This window comes from Myripristis murdjan, chromosome 15 (genome assembly GCF_902150065.1).
Source record: "Myripristis murdjan chromosome 15, fMyrMur1.1, whole genome shotgun sequence".
NCBI lineage: Eukaryota > Metazoa > Chordata > Actinopteri > Holocentriformes > Holocentridae > Myripristis > Myripristis murdjan.
The window spans coordinates 8,475,033-8,497,978 of NC_043994.1; the positions used below are offsets into that span (position 1 = coordinate 8,475,033).

Here is a 22,946-nt window from a genome sequence, read left to right on the forward strand (position 1 = left end):
TGTTGATTTCCACTGCCACATTGATATACATATACATATATATATATATATATATATATATATATATATATATATATATATTGAATATATTTTAACTATCACACTCTCCTTTCACACATATATATTTTCCCGCTCACATGAATATATCCTCATTCTTACACTCACACATTTTTATTCTTGTTTGTTTTTAACATCTCAGTGAATTTTTCAAAATGTTCTGGTATATAAATTTTACATTGTCATCATATTGTAGGAATGTAGGAATGAGAAGACTTGTAGACCAGTTGTCAAGTTGAATTCTTTACTTTCCTAACTTAAAACAGTTACACAGCAGCAGCAGTAATGTAATAACACCAACCACAATGAACAGCAACCATAAACTAGCCTCAGCTAACTCTATCCAAACAAAGCTAATTTTCCCTCCCAGTATACCATTTACCTTGTGTCTCTACTATCAGTCTTAAAGGGGCTGTAACTCCACTCCTAGTGTCAGGTGAATGTCTGCATGTACAAAGTGTGTCACCACAATATAACATATAAACTATAAAGCCACCCTCCCCTTTTCCAACTCTCTGGTCTCTCCTACTTATCCTCCCAATCCATCCCACCACTCAGTCCTACCCCAGTCCCACCCCAGCAGGCTACAAATGTCTAACTGACTTGGATAATAATAACAATGGCGATTAGGAAAGTTGATGCCCTCCATGTCCACATGGAAACATTGGCTGTCCATGTCAAGCTGTCCTTGATGGTAGGTCACAGTGGTTTCTCACAGATATTAGGAGCTTTAGGCTCTGGTTTTGCAGGAGCTACAAACATAGGCTGTGGTTGATTCCGCATTCTACACAGCTTGTCTACCAAATATCAGACAGAACAACAAGGATTACAAAAATTTTGTAAAAACAAAAAACACAAATGCACGTTTTTTTTTTTTTTTTTTTTGTTTTGTTTTTTTAAATGCATCAAGTATCAGTCCTGCTAGCAATAATGCACTGCTGATTAGAAATGTTGGGGGAAATCAAAGATTTGTTCAAGCTAACAGGGAAACTGCATGTGTGCCAAAAAAAAGCTTTGTACAACAATGAAATGCTGAGGGGCAACTTCGACTACAGCAAGTTAAGACTTGAAGTGTAAAGGATGGCACCAGAACAAAACCCTCACTCCTGTCAGCTGATGACATAAAACACTGGATGATTTATGAAGGGAAAAGCATGTTAAGTCAAAACAAATTTGGCAACAGTACCAACTCCTGAGCCCTTCCTACCTGTTGTCAACAGCACAGGCTGCTGGTGTTGGTGTCGTTATGTGGGGAGTGTTTTCTGGGTTCACATTAAGTTGCTTTGCTCTCAGTAAAGCAACAGTCTAATGCCACAGCTCAATGTAAAGACTGGTGCTGACCCTCCCGAAAGGCTCTTGAAGCTAAAGTGATGGAAGAATCCATCTTTTGAAGCTTCTTAAACCCACAAGGAGTTTCCAAAAACCATCTCCAATACAAACAGCCGTGAAAGTGATGGGAGATCTAGGAGTACTTCTGACCACCTGTAGATGTCTGAGGGTGTCTTATTTATCATGTGTATACTGTATATTCTGCTATTTATCATGTGTATACTGTATATTTCTTCTAAATTTGCACATTGACCTACCTCTATGCACATTTTATACACCCATGCACACGTTTTTTTCTGTTTTTTTTTTTTTGTTGCACATTGCTTTTTGCACACTGGGTTGTACTTAGGTTATTTTGTTGTACTCAGATCTTATTCTGTTATACTTTATTTCTATTTTTTTTTTATTTACTTAATTTGTAATCTGTGGATACTGCTGAAGAAAATGTGAATTTCCTGCGGGATGAATAAAGTATCTACCTACCTACCTACCTAACAGTAAAATCTTCAGAATTTGTTTATTGCAAGAAATATGAAAGAATTTTGTATCATAGGACGTGAAAATGCCCATAATGTAAGCAAAAATGTTAAAAAGCCAATATGTGGCATAGTTCAGAAAGTTGACCTGATTGAGCAAAACCAATGTGATTTTTGGATTCAGCACACCAAAATTATCCTAAATCAGCTCAAAAAACTTAAACAATAAATTTGTTGTTGACCAGTGTAATACAGCCAAAGTTTGACATTTTTACTTAAATAGCATACCCACCTTCAAGTGAAGCTGGGGCTTCTTCTTTTTTTTCCCCTCATGCTTGCACTGGATTCAAATTGTCTTTCTGTCACCATTGCTTCACTTGCAGTGGTGCCCCGCTCTTAAAACTGATTGGTCAGATGTTGACTGTCAGTCATTACAGCAGTGGTTCCTAACCCAGTCCTCAAGGACCCCGTGTCTTGGAGGTTTTTGTTTCAGCTCTACTCTTTCACACCTGATCCATTTAAGGCCTTCATGCTGATTGGCTGAAACAGATCTACCTGAAGAGGGCATGCGTGAAGGTGCAAGGGCCTTAATTGGATCAGGTGTGAAAGAGTAGAGCTGAAACAAAAACCTCCAGGACAGGGGGTACTTGAGGAGTGGGTCAGGAACCACTGCATTACAGCAATGCGTGCGGTCGATGTCAGATCTCAACTGACTTGACATGGTGTGGGCCTCACAAGTGATGGCTTGAGGGCGGTCCCTGCAGGCGGCCCTGCTGGTACACACCAAATATATGGACCATTTGAAAGAAGTGGTCTGAGACAGCTTTAAAACAAACTCTGGAGTGGTTCATTTGACTCTGACTTTCATATGGGTTTATGTCCATACTATTTTTCACACTTTTTTTTTTTTTTTTTGCTGCCAGGTGCTATAGGAAAAAAGTGAGAGTTTTTTCAATGCTATCATTCATAATTTTTATTTAAACATGAGTCACACAGTTTCTTCTCTGACTAATAATAAACAAGCATGTAAACAACCTTGTCACTTTGGTTTACTCAAAACTTAGCATGAAGTGCTCATCATTGGTGCAGAGGTATCAATGTGAGAGTCATTTTTATTCAAGCTCCCATTGTCATCGTCTCCCTCAGCACCAGCAGCTGATGCTGGTTGGTTTGGTGACTGCTGAGCTTTAACTTTGAATACATCCCACTTCTCAGGAAGCAGGCCTTTGTTGAAGAGCAGAGAAGACAGGTAGGAGAACACCAAGATGGCAGCAAAGGCACACAGCATGCACATGGTATTGACTGGAGCACACTGGACATAAACACCATCCTCATGAGTGCATCCTGGGAAGTGGATGACGGCTGGCAGTCCGATCATGGACTCTCCACACAACAGTCTCAAGAAAATCCCCACCAGCCAGCCCATAATAGCTCCATATGCATTAGAGATGTTGAAGAAGAGGACACACACCAGTTGAGGAAAGATAAAGATGTACATAATCACTGAACCAAGAAACCAGAACACTAGAATACTATTTTGGAAGATGGTGAGTGTTGTACCGACCAGGCCCAGTACTACCATTGTGACACGGATCACCCACTGGATCTCTCTCTCTGAAGCCTAGAGGGAGGAGACACAGGGAAGAAAACATGGTGAGATGATCAAGTCCTACTGCTGTATTCTCTCTATCGCCTGTCCTTTTAGATTTGTAGGGTGTAGACTTTTCCACCTTCCTCAGATGAACTATATTTGTCTTCCATCTTTCTCTGTTCCAGCTCGGGTTTTGGGTTTGGTTTTTTCTTGCCCACTTAAGTCATGAGATGTTGTCTTGTTGTAAAATTGTGGGCATGTAAAGCCCTTTGAGACTGTAAACATTGATATTGGGCTTGACTATACTTAAATGTTTTCACACCTGGGTCCTCAGGATGGTCTTGTAGATGTTAGAGGTGAATATAGAGGTTGCAGACAGCAAAATAGAGTCAGATGATGACATCACAGCAGCAGCCACAGCTCCAATCCCAATAATCGAGATGTAGGATGGAGTGAGATGCTGCAGGACGAGGGGCACAACCAGAGATGCCTCCCCACGCTCAAATGGAGATGGAGAACCATAAGAAGTCAGGTTCCAGTCTGAAGCAAGAGCACATAAGACAAAAATATTGACACACATGCTGTAGGAAAAAGGGAGCATGAAAGATAATAAAAAGAACAGACATTTTAAGTAAAACTGAAAAGTTTAAAAAAAAAAAAAAGGCAAAATATTGTCACATAGGGAGGAGGAGGTGTAAGAAACAATTAAAAAAGTGTAGATAAGGTGATGAGATTGCCTGTTTAACCAGTTTGCCAAATTTGGTTTTAATCCCAACTTCCTACCCTGGATTCAGTTGCTGTACCAGTTGCCTGTTACATCAGTGAATGCCAGTGGAATTGAATCAATCCTATTCCACTTCAACCGGGGTACTAAAGAGGAGTGCCCCTTATGTCCCCATTGCTTCCCTACTGCCATTGAACTATAAGTCTATAGACTGACATCTGGCTTCTGATGTTCTAAAGTGTTTATCCATGCACTTGTTACTGGTGTGTTGATGTTGTTGATGTGGATGTTGATGTCTAACTGCTGCCGTTAATGTACTTCTTAATTTATTTTTTTATTTACATTAATGGGATAGTCTGTAGAACTGAATCGCCCTTTGGGACTAGTAAAGTGTTCTGAAATGAAAGTGAGGAGGGAGGTTTTGAAGGAATCACTCGGTTGAACACAATCCACCAATTATCACTTCTTGTACTTTTCCAATTGAATTTCATCTATTCAAGTTATTCTAGACATTCATAATTTAGTTTTACAGACTCCTATTTTGGATAAACATACCTGTGGAGGCAGCTGCTGCCCCAATCAGAATAGGGGGAACTGTAAATAAAATGACAGCAGCAGCAGCAATAAAGCAGGTTATCTTGGCTGTGGCTGAGGAAGATGCAGACAAAGTCCTCTGGTGGAACCCTTGGGTGCCCAGGTTACCCAAACACTGCAAAACAGGCATATCATATCATATCATATCATATCATATCATATCATATCACATCATATCACATCATATCATATCAAGTCAGAACACATTAAAGCAAAGTCAAAGCATATGCAATGTTCTCTGTGCACTTATTATCTTCAGTGGTCTTTGTTTCCCAACTTAAAGACCTGCTTGCAATGAATGCACAGTCAGATACTTTAACTAGATTCCACAAAGCACGAGATATGAGAAGGGAAGGAGATTTTTCTTGCTTTTCCTCTCAGTGTCAAAATCAGATCTGTGGATTACACATAACTTGAATGACCCTGGATGAGGCATGGAATTTTTGATGGTGGCTAGACATAAATGTAGAGTCCTTTATAAATAACAACCTTGATCCTTGATAGTTTCCATGATATTTGAGCTTACCAAAAGGAAGCAATTGTCAGTCCACACCCAGGCTCTTTCTGACTCCAATGTGTCAATCCAGGGGGTCTGGAAGGTGTTGTTTCGGGCCGTCTGAGTGATGTCCAAAGTGCAGGAATTCATCAGGGCAAAGGGAGCACAGACCCACTACAGAGAGACATGGAATGTCTGACTCACCAACCAAAGTTTCAAAGATTTGAATGAGATCCTTTGAGCAGATTTGATTTGCTCACTGCTTCTACAGTCCAAATTGAAATAAAGGTTTCAGCAAATACTATACAGCATGTATTGGTATTGTAATATTGCCTTGTTTCACATGTGCAGTGTATTCGGTGTAATACACAAGATTTCTGAAACATAATAAGCTCTTTCTGTTTTGATAAAAAGATTACAGACAGTTAGGTGAAGGTCAAGTCAGAATAACTCTTCTGATTAGTTGTTGTAATATGTAACACCTCAATGGTCGATTTCAATGAAACTCTCAGAGTATGTTTCAGGTACATATGTGGACATGATCTGCAAGTTTTGTGTTAATCAGCACAACAGCTGCTGGCTGTGGTCCGTGCTGACCCATGCCCTTTTGAACTTCATGGGCTCTAGTTTCCCGGCGCAGCGCGGGGTGGCGCAGTGAGGCGAACCCCGCGCAGAGCTAGTTTCGACTGGCGAAACGGCTGAGGCGGACAGTGTCCAAGTTTCGCAGGCGGAGGTTCGCCGATATGGGAGTGGCGGCGCAGCGGGGGGAGGTACGCAGTGACAGTTTCGTGCCAAAAGGCTTCGCCGAGGTGCGCCAAAAGCTCGCCATCTGAAACCACGTCTACTTTCAGCGCAAGGCGGAGCGGGGCCGGCGCAGTGGAAGTTTGGTTTGCCTGGCGCACATCACCAAAACCTCACGATCAGCACAAACGGTGCCAATCTCCTTTGATCTGACATCAGCTGTGACGGGACAGTTGATATGGAGATATATGTATGTGCTGATTGTGATCGTAGCGTTGAATAGTGTTTTTTTCGGTATTTATTGCATCGTTCATGTGTCTGACATTCCGGAAGCCTGCCTGTGAGGTTTTGGTGACGTGTCCGCACAGCTCACCGGTCTCCGCTCCGCGCCTGTCTCCTGAGCTCCGCTCCGCCTGCGGCAATAGACCTCCATGTCAGCTGTGTAAACTTTCATTACGCCTTCGCGCAGCGCATTTTAAAGGCAAGGACAGGGGCTCATTTGATTGGTTACATGTGAATCGGCTGTGTCAAACCCACTCCACGCCTTCTCTCCTCCCTTGCGCCGGTAGGAGGGACGGCGGAGTACTTGCGCCACCGAGAACGACGTGCCAAACTTGGAAAATCCGCCTGGCCACACCCAGTTGGCGAAGCGCATCTGCGCTACGCCCCCGCCTCGCCTGGTCTGCGAAACTAGAGCCCCATTTCTCAAAAGGTTGAAAGCTAAATAAGATATCAACAAGCTTCATGCAACTTTTGACAACCATGGTACAATAATGAGTGAGTAGTTTCATTTGATAGATTTTTGCTGAGCTCCCAGCAGCCCTTTTTCAACCAGCTAAAGTGCTGTCCCTGGAACACCTGGGGCTGAGGTGTCTTAGCTCAAGATGATGTTTAATCAAACCTTGGACCATATAATTGTGGGATAATTTCACTGAGAGGTGGACTGTCCGGGGGTGCTGGGTAGGTGGCCGCACCCGGGTCCTGGGCCCGGGACGCCAGGGGCCCGGCCGTCACCGACTGTTATTTTATTTAGAATTTAAACGCACTTTACTGGCCGCACCTCTTGGCACGTTGAGCAGCAGGCAGCGGGCGGGTCCATTAATTAAAGCATCATGATGAAGATTCATCACTTGAGCTTTCACATAGCGCACACACGGTGCAGACATTCATTGTGTATGTGATCGTGGGGCGCAAGGGTGCACCGCGGTCTGCGGCGAGCTGAGCACAGCGCAAGGCTGCGCCCAAGTTGAAATTTTTTTAACTTGGGCGCTGCGCCCTGTGACAACACCTTGGCGAGTCCAATAGGAGAGAATAGTGGAATCAGAAAAAAATCTGGCAGATTTTGACAGAACGGCAAAACAACAATGGAGGAAAGCATCACTGTGGCTGTCTCTCTGTGTACAGAGCCGTGGGACACCAGACTAAAGCCCTCCCGTGATCTCATTAAAAAAGCCCAATCGTGGAGAGAGATATCCAACAATTTGGGAATACTAGTTGTGTTTAAAAACTGGCAGAGATATGATGTTTTTGCTTTCCACAATAGGCGAGATTTTTTTTTCTTTTTTTCTGCAATCAATACTGTTGTAAACTGAAGCAAATGATTTACTACACGGACAGGAGGAGTATGTATTTAGAAATCTAGATGATCAACATCATGAGATATGCACAACTCTTGCAAAGACAATACATGTATAATCATAGTGCTCTGCACCCGTTTGCGCCGCCCAAACCACGTCCTATGTGACAGCCCCTAAGCCTACATGGATAGCCTGTGCATGTACTACCCAAACATAAAGGCATTAAGCCAACGTTATGCTCTGTTGCGCCCAGTCGCGTAGAGAAATTAATCAACCTATATAATCACAGCGCACCATGGACGCGACGCATTCAAGACCTAGAAGGTCGGCTGTTTTCTAACACAGCATAAATTAGGCTTTACACTCATGTTTTGTAGTAAATTGACAAAACTGATTGTAAATGCTGTTTGTAAATCCCCCAGCACTAACCTCTACGCTGAGTGAGATTTGCACAGCCTTTCTATTATTTCTTACTCTTCCAGGCACTGTCGCAACCTCCAAGCACTCATTCTCTAAACTGAAACTAATTAAAAACTACTTGAGGAGTACAATGGGACAGGAGAGACTCAGTGGACTTGCTATGTTGTCAGTCTAAAGCAGGGGTGGGCAATCATGTGCCATGGAGGGCCGAGAGGCTGCAGGTTTTCTTTCCAACCAAAAACTCCACCAGTTGATTTCACTGATTAGTCCCTGCTCTCTGCTTGAAGGTGAGGTAATCAGTGAAATCACCTGGTGTAGTTTTTGGTTGGAAAGAAAACCTGCAGCCTCTTGGCCCTCCATGGCACATGATTGCCCACCCCTGATCTAAAGTGATCTGGCAAGGAAACTGGACATACAATGCATAGATGAGTTTACAGAGTGCAAGGTGAGTCGAGTCCCTTTCTGATAGTGGTGAGTAGGCCTACTACCCTACGTGGAGTTGAACTTGTACTTGTGCTGATGGGCTGTCATGACAGTTGTGTTCATAATCATATCATCAGTGGTGGACAGTAACGGAGTAAAGTCTGTACTTAAGTACAGACTCTGAGGATTTGTACTTTACTTGAGAATAATATTTCTTTGATACTTATTACTCTTACTTGAATATATTTCCAAGACAAATATTTTTACACTTACTCGAGTAAATTTCTAGGAAGGCTGAAAAGTACTCGTTACTTTAAGGTCGGCTGCGTTTTTTTTTTTTTTTTTTTCTTTCTAAAATACTATTGGACACAAGCTGTGCTTGTCAAAGAAGGAAACCTATCACAGTACACGTTCTCCACTGGGATCTGCGTAAAAGCAGAAATACGTCATCCCCTACCCATATAAGGATAACACCAAAGTAACCACGCTCTTTTGACTCACAACAACTCAAAACAAGAGCGCGACAATGGCGGCAGCAGGAGAAGAAAGTAAAGCAGTGATTTCTCAACCAGTGGTCCAGGGACCACCATTGTTTTTGAGGGGGTTCCAGTTGGTCCCAAACTAAATGATGGAGAGTTAGTTGGACCGGTACAGGTCCATTTGGTTAAATTTTTCACTTAAGAGTTAAATGATTGTTAAACATCTGCATTACTTAATTAAAGAATTGTTATTTTTTTTTATCAACGTTTGCCTGTAATCTCCTATGATACCACATCAATACAATAAATGCCAAATAAATAATGGACCTTGATATAAAAAGGTTAAACCACTGCTGTAAAGGAATTTCTTCACTGCTCCCCTCAGTGAGGGGGAGATAGAAAATGTCTTGCCTGATGTGTGTGCGGGGGTGTTTAATAAAACGTGAAAATGACAATTACTGTCCTCTTCTGATCTCATTCATTTCATTTGTTTTTATAAGTGTTTCTGTAGGCTTTGTATAACATTGTGGTTCTACACGCAAGCACATTAGTGCAGGTGATTTCAAAGAGTTAATTCTCTGAAACAAGAGTTAAAAATGAATAAGAAATTTACTCTTACTCTGACTTTTACTTTAAGTTTATTTAAAAGCATGTACTCTTGGATACTTAAGCAAGTACTTTTTTACTCTTACTCGAGTAACATGTCGACTGAGCTACTTTTACTTGTAACGGAGTAAATTTTGACCAGGAGTAATTTTACTCTGACTCAAGTACTGGGGTCGAGTACTCTGTCCATCTCTGCATATCATTCTCAATTGATTTGTTAACTACAGTGGTGCTCTGAAGTTGAAATGGGTTCCAAAATGTCGTTGTCGCTCTCTGTGGTGCTGAACACAAAATGCTTTGAATTTGTGTGAAAAATGTACTTAATGCTGGAAAGCCCTGCAGTTGCGGTCATGTGTTTGTCGTAAAGCATGTAACTTACAATAAAATTGAATTGAAATTTAACTTAAAGCTTTAATTTATTATTTAGCCAAGCACAATGATGAAACAATGTGTTTTTCTGGCATGACCACCGCTGCGCACAGGACTGTATATTTTTTTTCCGTCTTTTCTTTTTTTCAGGTTATTAGGGCGGCAGTGGGGGGCCGAACATATGGCTTGCACCCTGGCCCGTCCCTGACTTGTTCCGCGACTGATTTCACTAACCAAGATATCCTCACTACAACAGTATTAAATCTGAGACTGTAAGCAAACTCACCAAGCTGACAAAAATGAGAATGAGCTGTATGATGTCTGTGTAGGCCACAGAGTAGAGACCTCCCAGCAGTGTGTAGATAATGGCCACTGCAGCAGAGATCCAGATGCTTACAGTGTAGGACAAATCCAGGATCACACTCATGGTAACACCTAAGACACAAACACAGTAACAGTAAAACCACAGTTAGGAGTCACACGCAAATCAGTCTGCTTTGTTATCAGCTACAATCATGACTGTGATTTGGTATTTTCAAAGTGTTGGACACCATGGACACCACAAACACAACCTCCTCCTTAAGTTCTAATACAGGCTGCTCAGCTGTAAACTGTCAACAGGGAATTCAGTGGCCTTTACATTCTTGGTTCACAACATCACTAGATCCACGTTCTCATTCAAAGAGCTATGTTATGAAAATGAAGTGGTCAGTGTAAAAAAGAAAAGTCTGAACCCAGGCTGCTGCTCTAAGGACTCAGCCTTGATAAGTGGTACACGATCTATAAGGTGAGCTACTGGAGCACCTTGGCAGGATGATTTTTTGGAAGTGTTCCATGGTTTGGAAGTGTTGTGTGTAGTCATACATATCTCCACACTTCATTCTAATTGATGCAACATGCCTGAAAGTTTGAGCCTTTGGAGGCCAGTGCAGCAGGACATTCCTTACATGATATAAATGATATACTCTTTAATGTCGTCTCACTTATCGGGAAAAGACAGAACATGACTTAAAACCCCTGACATCTCTTGTGTCTGTTATGTGAGTCACAGAACAGCACGTTATCACAATTCAACTCTATATTTACCATTGATTCCAGCTGCTTGGTAATGTTATAGCTATCTCTATCTCATGCTACATACTTAGGCTCTTTGATTACCTCACCAGTTAAAGCAGTGTGGAACCTGGACTGCTGACATATAAAAACAGTAAGCTGGTGATTCAGTAAGGCAGCATAAAGGTTTGTTACTTCTGGCCACTCTGTTGGGTCGTTTACCCAACATGACAGGATACAAGGACAGCACTCAACTCTCACCTTGTCTGTTTTTTACAAGTATCTCTCTGCATGGCTGCACTTTAGCATCTGGAAAAACTCCTTTGATTTTAGTTCATTACACAGTTAACGTACAGCTGCTGCAACAGGCTGCTGGGCCCAAATGTCAGTAATCACAGTCAGGGTTTGTTTTAGATAGTTAAATAATAATTCATATCTCTGCATACACATACACATTATGGGTCCTATCTTGCGCCAGAGTCCCTAAACCTGTTATTTGGGGATTTAGCATCGCATTAGAAGTATTCCCCTGCAAAAGTTGCTATCTTGTGCACCTGCTGTTATCTGTAAAACACCTGCGCTACCCGCTATATTATGCATAGATGTGTTTTGGGCGTTACGCCAATTACATCAATCAGTGTCCCAGGTGCCATTGCCTTTAAGGGCAGGCTGCGCTATCTTAAATCCTCAAACCGAAACCCGTGATGGAGAGAGGGAGGTAGATTTTCTCAGGGGTTCTACTGAGGCTAAAGCAAGGTGGCTTTTTATATATATATTATAGGCGAGTTAATTCGGGAGGTGGAGCCACATGTGTCCAAGTGGACGTGTAACAAGGTTGTACTGATTGAGTAAAATCCCCGGGTCACACCACACAGACACACAAGAGGCAAAGGTGGAACTACAGTTAGGTCCAAAAATATTTGGACAGTGACACAATCTTCATGATTTGGGCTCTGCATGGCACCACATTGGATTTGAAATGAAACAACTACAACGGAATTGAAGTGCAGACTTTAAGGTTTAATTCAAGGGGTTGAACAAAAATATATTAAACATGTAGGAATTGTAGCTATTTTTATACAAACGCTCCTCATTTCAGGGGCTCAAAAGTAATTGGACAAATAAATATAACCCTAAGTAAAATGTTACTTTTCAATATTTTGTTGAGAATCCTTTGCAGGCAATGACTGCCTGAAGTTTGGATCATTGTCCATCTGTACTGTGAAGCGCCGTCCAATCAACTTTGCTGCATTTGGCTGAATCTGAGCACAAAGTATATCCCTATACACTTCAGAATTCATCCGGCTGCTTCTGTCTTTTGTCACATCATCAATAAACACAAGTGACCCAGTGCCATTGGAAGCCATGCATGCCCATGCCATCACACTGCCTCCACCATATTTTACAGAAGATGTGGTGTGCTTTGGCTCATGAGCCGTTCCAATTCTTCTCCAAACTTTAAGAGATAAGATAAGATAGTCCTTTATTAGTCCCACGTTGGGGAAATTTCACGCATTACAGCAGCAAAGTGGATAGCAAGATATGAAGCAAAATTTACATTATAAACAATATAAGCAGACCTGTACCATCATTCTGGTACAGGTTGATCTTAGTCTCATCTGTCCAAAGAATGCTGTTCCAGAACTGGGCTGGCTTCTTCAGGTGTTTTTTGGCAAAGTCAATTCTGGCCTTTCTATTTTTGAGGCTGATTAATGGTTTGCACCTTGTGGTGAATCCTTTGTATTTACTCTCATAAAGTCTTCTCTTTATGGTAGACTTAGATACTGATACACCTACTTCCTGGAGAGTGTTCCTCACTTGAGTGGATGTTGTGAAGGGGTTTTTCTTCACCATGGAAAGGATTCTGCGATCATCCACCACTGTTGTCTTCCGTGGACGTCCAGGCCTTTTTGAGTTCCCAAGCTCACCAGTGCACTCTTTTTTTCTCAGAATGTACCAAACTGTTGATTTGGCCACACCTAACATTTCTGCTATCTCTCTGATGAATTTCTTCTTTTTTTCAGCCTCAGGATGGTCTGTTTCACCTCCATTGAGAGCTCCTTTGACCGCATGTTGTGTGTTCACAGCAACAGCTTCCAAATGCAAACACCACACCTGGAATCAACTCCAGACCTTTTAACTGCTTAACTGATGACAGGTTAACGAGGGAAGCAGTAGCGGTTTTAGGCACGGGCGAAGCGGGCAGCCGCCCGGGGTGGCATTTTGTCATGTCACGTGGGGGGCGGCACGAGCGCAAAAAAAAAAAAAAAAAAAAAAAAAAAAAAAAAAAAAAATCATCAGCGCTGCAAAGCAGTTTTCTATTACCGTATTCATCTGAATATAAGACGATATTTTTTCCATTGAAAATGCCCTGAAAAAATGCCCTCGTCTAATATTGGGGTCTAAGCAAATACACATGTATTGTACTTGCATATATAAACCAGTAGGTGGGCTCGCCTGATGCCGCGATTACCGGCGAATGGCCGCATTGCACAGTCAATAATCAACCATGTTGTCTGTGTCATTGTCCGTTGTGCTGCTGCAGCCGCGTATGAACAAAAGTTGATTTATAATGAAAGGTATATATGGCAGTATGTGTGCGCCGCTCACCTGTCAGATCTGGCAGACCTGACCTGGTGGGCGCGGCACCGGTCGGCATCAGGCTGGTGCTGCGGCCGGCCCGCCTGATGGCTGAAAGCCGGTGGCTTTTTTAGGCCAAACAAAAAAATACCTTGGGTTCCGGTTCCTTGTCATTTAAGGGCATGAATAGGTAGGGAATTTATTTTATTTTATTTTTTATTTTATTTAGCATTTTAAGGATGGGTAGGGGGGGATTTATTTTATTTAAGGTAAGGTTTAAGGTATTTGTGCAGGTGCCGGCGCCCCTGCTCTGGGAGGGGCGCCTCTCATAGTCATAGTCATATTTATTAAGTCTAGCGGCTGGAGGGGCACCGGTAGTAGGCTAAGTAACATGGAAGGGCGCAAGGCAGTAATTTTGCCCAGGGCGGCAACATGGGCAGAACCGCCACTGGAGGGAAGAGCCCATGCAGCCTTGTTATTTTTTATTTATTTATTTATTTATTTATTGTGCAGCCTTCTGAGTCAATTGTCCAGTTACTTTTGGTCCCTTCAAAAAGAGGTGTCTACATATTAAAGAGCTGTAATTCCTAAACCCTTGCTCCAATTTGGATGTGAATACTCTCAAATTACAGCTGAGAGTCTGCACCCTGGCATAAGTGTCCAATTAAAACAGTCTTTCCTCTAAACAGTCTATATGAGTAATATACTCAGTCCATTCCGACGGCGTCCCGGTATCAGTCCGACCGCGTGCGTGGCGAGGCTCTGTCGGGGCACGTGCATTGAAGCCGCCTGGGCGCGCTCTTGTAAAAGCCCAAATGGGATAGCGGGTGGTCCTGAACACCTGCTATCCTCTTTTCCTAAAGTGTGTGCTCAAGATAGCAATTGTAGGGATAGCGCATGAAACACGCCCACGGACACACCTCCAGGCGCAAATAACGGAGTCGGCATAATGTATAGCGGGTAGTGTGGGCGCAAGATACCATTTAGGGATAGTGGAAGCTGTTAAATGTGCAATTCACGGGTAGCGGGTAGTGGCAGCGGGTAGTGGGTGGCACAAGATAGGGCCCTAAATCTGCAAACTGAAACCCGTGATGGAGAGAGGGAGGTAGATTTTCTCAGGGGTTCAACTGAGGCAACGGGTAGCGGGTGGCACAAGATAGGGCCCTATTTGTCTGTACTGCTCACTTACCTAAACCAAGAAGTGTTGATGACATCCAAACAATTTCAGCTGAAACTGAAGCCAGTGACAGAAGAGCTGCTGGTACTTTTCCATACTTTATCTGGAAAGGATCCAGCATAGTCACATATTTTCTGTCTCTCATTGGCTTGGCAAAACAAAGGCCACCTTAAAATAGAAACAGATTTGCATTTTATGAACAAGAAGGGTATTTTGTTGCTGCTGAACCACTGTTATGTTTTGTTTTGTTTTGTTATGTTTCTAAGTTTTTTAAAGGTAGTTTTGCTGGTGCCTAGATTTGCAGAAACAAACCTGATCAAGCATCATTCTTTATTCCAGTGTTATAATGTATCATATACATGTTGACAATGCAGATGGTCTATAAAAGTCAATGAGTGGATAAAGGTTTTCTGCATGGATGCTGATAGACAAAATATCATACTTTGATATTTTCCAGGCATATTGTGAACTTGATATTCATAAACCTGTGAGGAAATGCTTTATCCTCATCTGCAATGGCTAAAAATGCATATTCAGTATCTAAATTTGCTGTCGTACAACAAATATTTATTTCAACTCAAATTTGGAATGACAGTGTCAGGAAGATGGAATATGTCATACAGGGCAGATTGTGGTTGGACTGGGCAGCTGAATGTGTTCAACTGTGTAAGGTGTAGCAGGGCGCTGCTGAAAAAGAGCACACATGCTCAGTGTACTACCCTATGAAAATAAAGAAAAAACTGGCCAACTGGCCAATGAGAAGGAGAGATGACCAGCAAACTGCCCACTTTGCACCTGATACACTCAGCCTTTAAAATCCAACATACCAATTGCCACTCATCTAACAACAGATACAAACACATCTGCTGCCTCCGTAGAATTTTAAATACTTTTACAAATTTCAATATGCACCTGAGGAACATCTCTGAAATTATTTTTTGTGTGCTTCTGACCATGAGAAGGTAATCCATGCATTTATTTCTTCCCACCTTGATTACTGCCACTCCCTGTACTCTGGGTTAAGTCAGAAAACTCTCCAACGTCTCCTACCAGGACAAAACGCAACAACTAGGCTCCTAACTCACACTGACAAACGTGGCCATATTAACACTATCCTCCCTCTCTTCACTGTTTGCCTGTCAGTTTTTGGATTGATTTGTAGATATTATTGATTACATTGAAAGCTTTTCATGGTTACCTCCTTCTTACACTTCAGACTTGTTAACTCCAAATGACTCACAGCACAGCCTGAAATCTTAAGGGCTTTTACTCTCAAGGCCCCCTGGCTGTGGAATTCTCTGCTTGAGGACCTCAGGCTAGCAAAATCAGTATCTTCCTTTAAATCTCTTACCTCTCACCTTTTAAAAATACCTTTTATTTAATTTATTACTTTCCAATTCTTCTTTGTTTTATGTATATATTATTTTTTACATTGTTTGTACCCACTTATTGAAGAGTACCCTGCCCACAGCTGTGATTGTGACTCAGTGAAGATTGTCTCTCCTCAATGAGGTGCTATTAAGAATAGATGCATTGTAGAGAAGGCTTCTGTCATAGGTCTATATTATATTTTTCTCTCATATTGAAAGACTTACCAAGAACAAAACTGACTATATGTCCTACAGGGTAGCACAAACTCCAGATGAGGCCCATAGAGGGAGTGTATACAGTCTCTGCTATTGCATTAATGAAGCCTCCTCCAATCCAGGTCGCTGAACGATGAACACACATACACAAACAAATACACACACACACACACACACACACACATGCACGCGCGCGCACACACACAAAAGTAAATTTCTTGAAATCCCCCAGCATGTATAACAGGGAGCCAATTATGTCAGTTTCCTCCAGGAATACTAATCATATGGAATACAAAACCCATTTCCAGTTTTTCATAATGGACTGTAAATTTAGAGTGCAACACTGAAAAAAAATAAATAATAATGAGCCCACTGGTTTTCAAAAGTATTTAATTAGAGTAGGTTTCATGAAATCTTTTGTCATAAACTTTGCGATACAAGTCAAACTTGTGACTACACTCGTGTTGTGTTAGTAGCTTGTTCGTCTTTGTAACTGAAGTAAATATTAATGGGAATTCAAACGTACCTCTCATTTAACTCACCTGTCATGGTGAAGAGTCCCACCACCCAGTTGATGTCTCGGTTTGCTAGAAGGATTGTCTCCATTTTGTTGCCTTGGCTCTTCTTCTTCGCTTTTTTTGCTTTAAAAGAAGCCCAGATGCCAATACCGAGTACCAGCAGGTAGAAAAACACCATCGATATCACTCCTGGGATGTTGAGAGCCATGGTGGACCAACTGTTGGATGACTGGCTTGACTGGTAGCTGATATTTTCCTGAGTGAGCAGCTGACCATCTTCACCTTAATTCCTCTCACAGGAATGAAAGTGAAGGAGGAGCACAATGCAGATTGAGACCAAGAAAAACAGGCCTTCCTAGAAATCAAGGGCATAGGATTAATTTCATTCACTGATAGGGACAATCTTTAAGTGTTTGTCAGGCAACCAGTACTCACATAATTGTGCGTCTGTGTGGGTGTGTATACTTGTTGTCTATCATTTTTCCTCTGCCATACACACACAATTACATACACACATAAAGAGTTTGATTCTGCAAAATATTTGCTTTATTTGGTATATATTTGCCTATATAGCTTTCCAAAAATATGGATATTTTCTGGTTTTAAGAAGACCCTACAAAACCCTATTTGAAAGGGTCTGTACTTTGATGTGTTTTGGTCCAGGCTGGTTTGACTCATCCACCATGTCCATGTCACTGCAGCTAAACTGACCGTCACTTGCCTCCTGACCAATCTCACAGTCACTGCCAACAAGTTATTCTAACCAGTATGCTGTGTGCTCCACTGATAAACTTGGTTTCTCCTGCAGGTAATACGATGGGCTCTAGTTTCCCGGAGCAGCACGGGGTGGCGCAGTGAGGCGAACCCCGCGCGGAGCTAGTTTCCACTGGCGAAACGGCAGAGGCGGACAGTTTCCAAGTTTCGCAGGTGGAGGTTTGCCGAGATGGGAGTGGCGGCGCAGCGGGGGGAGGTGCCGACAGATTCGGCTTGGCGCAGTGACAGTTTCGTGCCAAAAGGCTTCGCCGAGGTGCGCCAAAAGCTCGCCATCTGAAACCACGTCTACTTTCAGCGCAAGGCGGAGCGGAGCCGGCGCAGTCGAAGTTTGGCTGCCTGGCACACATCACCAAAACCTCACAATCAGCACAAACGGTGCCAATCTCCTTTGATCTGACATCAGCTGTGACGGGACAGTTGATATGGAGATATATGTATGTGCTGATTGTGATCGTAGCATTGAATAGTGTTTTTTTTTCGGTATTTATTGCATTGTTCATGTGTCTGACATTCTGGAAGCCTGCCTGTGAGGTTTTGGTGACGTGTCCGCGCTGCTCGCCGGTCTCCGCTCCGCGCCTGTCTCCTGAGCTCCGCTCCGCCTGCGGCAGTAGACCTCCATGTCAGCTGTGTAAACTTTCATTACGCCTTCACGCAGCGCATTTTAAAGGCAAGGACAGGGGCTCATTTGATTGGTTACATGTGAATCGGCTGTGTCAAACCCACTCCACGCCTTCTCTCCTCCCCTCCGCCGGTAGGAGGGACGGCGGAGTACTTGCGCCACCGAGAACGGCGTGCCAAACTTGGAAAATCCGCCTGGCCACACCCAGTTGGCGAAGCGCATCTGCGCTACGCCCCCGCCTCGCCAGGTCTGCGAAACTAGAGCCCAATGAGTTTGTGCATGATGGAGACAGCTCATAAATCTCCACTTCTGCTAATAAAATGGTGCATTCAAGAGTAATACTCAAGCACTAACTTATTATTCTTAAGAACTTCCAATGTTATTTTTAATTCACACTGGGTCACCCATGAACTTAGGTGAGATCTTATGCCATATTGAAATGGCTGACTCGGAGACTCTGCAACTCTATTTGCCTGTAGATATTGTGTGCTGCTCCACCCTGTGCTACCAGGTCTTGCTCCAACAAGTCAGTGTGCTATGGCTAATTTTCCATATAAAGAATTAATTTAATTTGTGATCCAGTTGTGGAAAATAGCAGAGGGGCGTGACATTAGTTTCCTAAACCTAAGGGCTGTACAAGTTATTAGCATCAAAGATCTTAACTGTTTAGCCTCAAAAGACCAGTAGATGATCAGAGCCTCTGTGCTGTCCTTCAGCTCAGCCTTTTCTAGCCACTGCTAGCATTTCTTGTTTTCTGTCTGTCAATGGTACATTCCACGGAGGGGCTTGGTCGAAGTTCATCCCGGCGGGCCTCTTTCTGATGCATTCCTTGTTTCACCTGGATCGTGGTTCTGGCACTCACTAATCCTTGGCACCCATGTCTGAGGTTATCATACAGTCTCAGGCCACTGGACTTTGGGTGGAACTGTGCACACACTGTAAGGAGTTTCTGAGTCCTAATATCTGTGGTCTTTATCCACTGCTTTGGCCGTCTTATTATTCCAGCTGGGTATCTGATGACTGGTAGGGCATATGTTATTGGCTTGGATCTTATTCTTCCCATTGAGCTGGCGCTTCATGTTCATTCTTGTGGTTTCAAATGTTTTTTTGCCACCATTCAACTGCACTTGTCCAGTGCGAATGATATCCCGATGACATGGCTGGAGATCCTGGAGAAGTGTCTCAGCAATCCAATGTCAATCCTCAATCCTGGCATACAGCTTGATGTGTAGGAAGTGGTTGATGGTGACTCTGCTTCTGAACCTGTAACCATTTCCACCAGAATATGAACCTGTATCCTGTTTTTAACATCTCATTGAATTTTTCAAAATGTTCTGGTATATATATTTTACATTGTCATCATATTGTGGGAATGTAGGAATGAGAAGACTTGTAGACCAGTTGTCAAGTTGAAGTCTTTACTCTCCTAACTTAAAACAATAACACAGCAGCAGCAGTAATGTAATAACACCAACCACAATGAACAGCAACCGTAAACTAGCCTCAGCTAACTCTATACAAACAAAGCTAATTTTCCCTCCCAGTATACCATTTACCTTGTGTCTCTACTCTCAGTCTTAATGGGGCTGTAACTCCACTCCTAGTGTCGGGTGAATGTCTGCATGTACAAAGTGTGTCACCACAATATAACATATAAACTATAAAGCCACCCTCCCCTTTTCCAACTCTCTGGTCTCTCCTACTCATCCTCCCAATCCATCCCACCACTCAGTCCTACCCCAGTTCCACCCCAGCAGGCTACAAATGCCCAACTGACTTGGATAATAATAACAATGGCGATTAGGAAAGTTGATGCCCTCCATGTCTACATGGAAACGTTGGCTGTCCATGTCAAGCTGTCCTCGATGGTAGGTCACAGTGGTTTCTCACAGATGTTAGGAGCTTTAGGCTCTGGTTTTGCAGGAGGTACGAACATAAGCTGAAGTCAGTGCAACATTCTATAAAGCTTGTCTAACAAAAAAATAAAAAACAACAATGGAATGCTGAGGAGCAACTTGGATAATAACTAGTTAAGACTTGAAGTATATAGGATGGCACCAGAACAAACCTCTCACTCCTGTCAGCTGATGACATAAAACACTGGATGATTTATGAAGGGAAAGCATGTTAAGTCAAAACAAATTTGGCAACAGTACCAACTCCTGAGCCCTTCCTACCTGTTGTCAACAGCACAGGCTGCTGGTGTTGGTGTCGTTATGTGGGGAGTGTTTTCTGGGTTCACGTTAAGTTGCTTTGCTCTCAGTAAAGCAACAGTCTAATGCCACACCTCAACGTAAAGACTGGTGCTGACCCTCCCGAAAAGCTCTTAAAGCTAAAGTGATGGAAGAATCCATCTTTTGAAGCTTCTTAAACCCACAAGGAGTTTCCAAAAACCATCTCCAATACAGATGGCCTTGAAAGTGATGTGAGATCTAGGAGTACTCCTGACCAACTGTAGATGTCTGAGGGGGTCTTAACAAGGACCAGCCAGGACCAGCTAACCCTGGGACATGGAAATCTACACTGGCAAACTGGCTGCTGGACAGCCTGACAGAAATCAGCGTTTGGTGCTTGAGCAGACAGAGGGTCTCTGTCAGCTCACTGAGACCAATGCGGTGTTTGCTGCATATGACCAATCGCAGACAAGGAAAAATCCACCCAAGCAGCATACTTTACAAAGGAGGAGCAGACAATAATCTGAAATAAATACAAGGAATACAAATCCATCATCCAAGCAAAAAGCAACACAGTTGTAGCTGCCAAGAGCTGCAAGGAATGCTAGCAAAAAATCGCCGACTGTGTCAATGCGTAAATTAGTGGGATTATAATATTACTTCCCCACCATGACGGCACGAGTAGATCTGACTACAGTAACATTTGTGTGTTCAGTAAATGAATGTGTCTCCCACTCAGCCATACACTCCTGCAGAGGAACTGGCCCTCTCTCACAGTGAGGGTCAACCCTTGATGGAGGTCTGCCCTCAGTTTGAGTTTTGTCAGAATCGTCGCTTTGATTCAACTGATTTTGATATTTCATTTTATAAACCATCTGATGCTTTGTGTTTATTCTGCTGGTTGAAACATTATTTCACTGTCACTTAAAGACTGTAAAACATTTGGCACCAACTCTCATGTAGACTTTTCAGGGCAGACACCCAGACTAATGGTCATAGAATAATCATAATTAGGTACCCCATGTTTTTGTTATTGCAGATCTCCCATTTTTTAGACCTGATAAATTAAATAAATATGATTATCTAGATAAAATACACATGGGCTCACCAACATGCTGAGCAAAGAAAAAAAAGAGAAAATACAGGACCAGAATGCAGGACAAGTTTAGAATATTTGGAATAAAAACACAAATGCATCTGTCTCTCTCTCTCTCAGTATGACAGAGTAAACATTACAGATAAAAATGTTATTACTATGTTAATAATGGTGGTGGTGGTGTGGTGTGCAAACTGATCACCTAGTCTCTCACTCTCACACACACACAGCTTTGATGTGTGCTGGTTCTGGTGTGGACAGTCAGATGTTAGGTTGATTGTAATGACAAACACATTAAATTAAATATGACTTGGAAGCAGCACTGATCTCCACCAGATACAAATCCTAACCGTAACTCTTATCTTTTTATCTTTCAAACCAGTTGGGCTACATAGAAGACCTGCTGGGGAAATAAAAGCCTCTTGTTTATGAGAACAGTCTCTTGGCAGAGCTCCAGCCAGCTCACAGCCAGGTCTGTGAGTGACTGGTTGGGCTTCTCTGTGAAGTAATCAGTCTTCAAATGAAATGAAACACAGCTACAGTGAGACAGACTCTGGGAGGAAGAGACAAAATGACACACAGAGGAATCACAGATTCACAGCTCCAGTTGTGACTCCTGGAAAAGTGGTAGAATTTGATGGAAATGAGATTTATTGATCATAAATCCCCAACAGAAGTGTAAAGGTTGTGGTAGTCAGTTGAAATGAAGTCGGCTAAAAAGGTGTAACATAATTGGATGACAGTTTATACTTAATGCTTAAGTTAACAGCATCTGGGTCAGTTGGACCCAGGAGGACCACAGGTGTGCATCTCAGTGGAAGACAAGAGGAGGCTTACAGGGCTTTTCCATTTCTCTATTTTGTCTCCTCATCTCCTCTCTCCTCAATTCTCCTGCCTTGTCCCAGAAATTGATCTCGGTGTGCCACCTCGAGGATGTCTCAGTTCCTAAAATGCATCTGGAGGACACAGGAGCAAGGAGAGAGGAGGCTCACTGGAGAAGCTATGAGTGAGGATGCACAGCTGTATCCTTTGCAGAAGTCTTTCCAGTTTTTTTTTTTTTTTTTTCTTTCACGAATGAATGATGGAGGCTGTAAACTCTCCACCTACTTTAGCTGGCATTCAGAACTATTGTGGGATCATTTCATAAATATTAGTGCAGGTGTTCATTTTTTTTTTTCCAAAGATCAAGGTGTTATACTTAAAGGGATAGTTCATTTTTGGACATTAAGTATTGAAATAGGTACTTCCAACTAGTTTGCTGGGGTCACAAAAATTAAAGGTTTTGCCTCTCAAAATAACGTGCATTCTAAATAGTAATAAATTTCACAATCACTCAGCAGCATTTCCGCTCCATCAGTATCAGTAGATAATTCTAGGCCCGTACTGACATGGTGTTTTTTTCTGAACAGAAAAGAGGCCCTGCAGTGTCTCAATCCAGCTTCTCATCAGAAACAGCATGAATTTCAGTTTTTTTTTTTTTTTTTTTT

At 42.5% G+C, this 22,946-nt stretch overlaps 1 protein-coding gene across 1 annotated transcript; it reads right to left on the bottom strand.

Annotated features, from left to right (window-relative positions):
* Positions 1-2,922: 2,922 nt before the first annotated feature.
* On the bottom strand, positions 2,923-17,004 carry LOC115372896 (high-affinity choline transporter 1-like). Its single transcript, XM_030071058.1, has 7 exons — positions 16,821-17,004; positions 14,705-14,860; positions 10,169-10,317; positions 5,298-5,441; positions 4,733-4,886; positions 3,776-3,993; positions 2,923-3,483 (listed from the first exon to the last, which is right to left on the bottom strand). Exons 1-7 carry the CDS (start codon positions 17,002-17,004, stop codon positions 2,923-2,925), a joined length of 1,566 nt encoding a protein of 521 aa, XP_029926918.1.
* Positions 17,005-22,946: the final 5,942 nt, after the last annotated feature.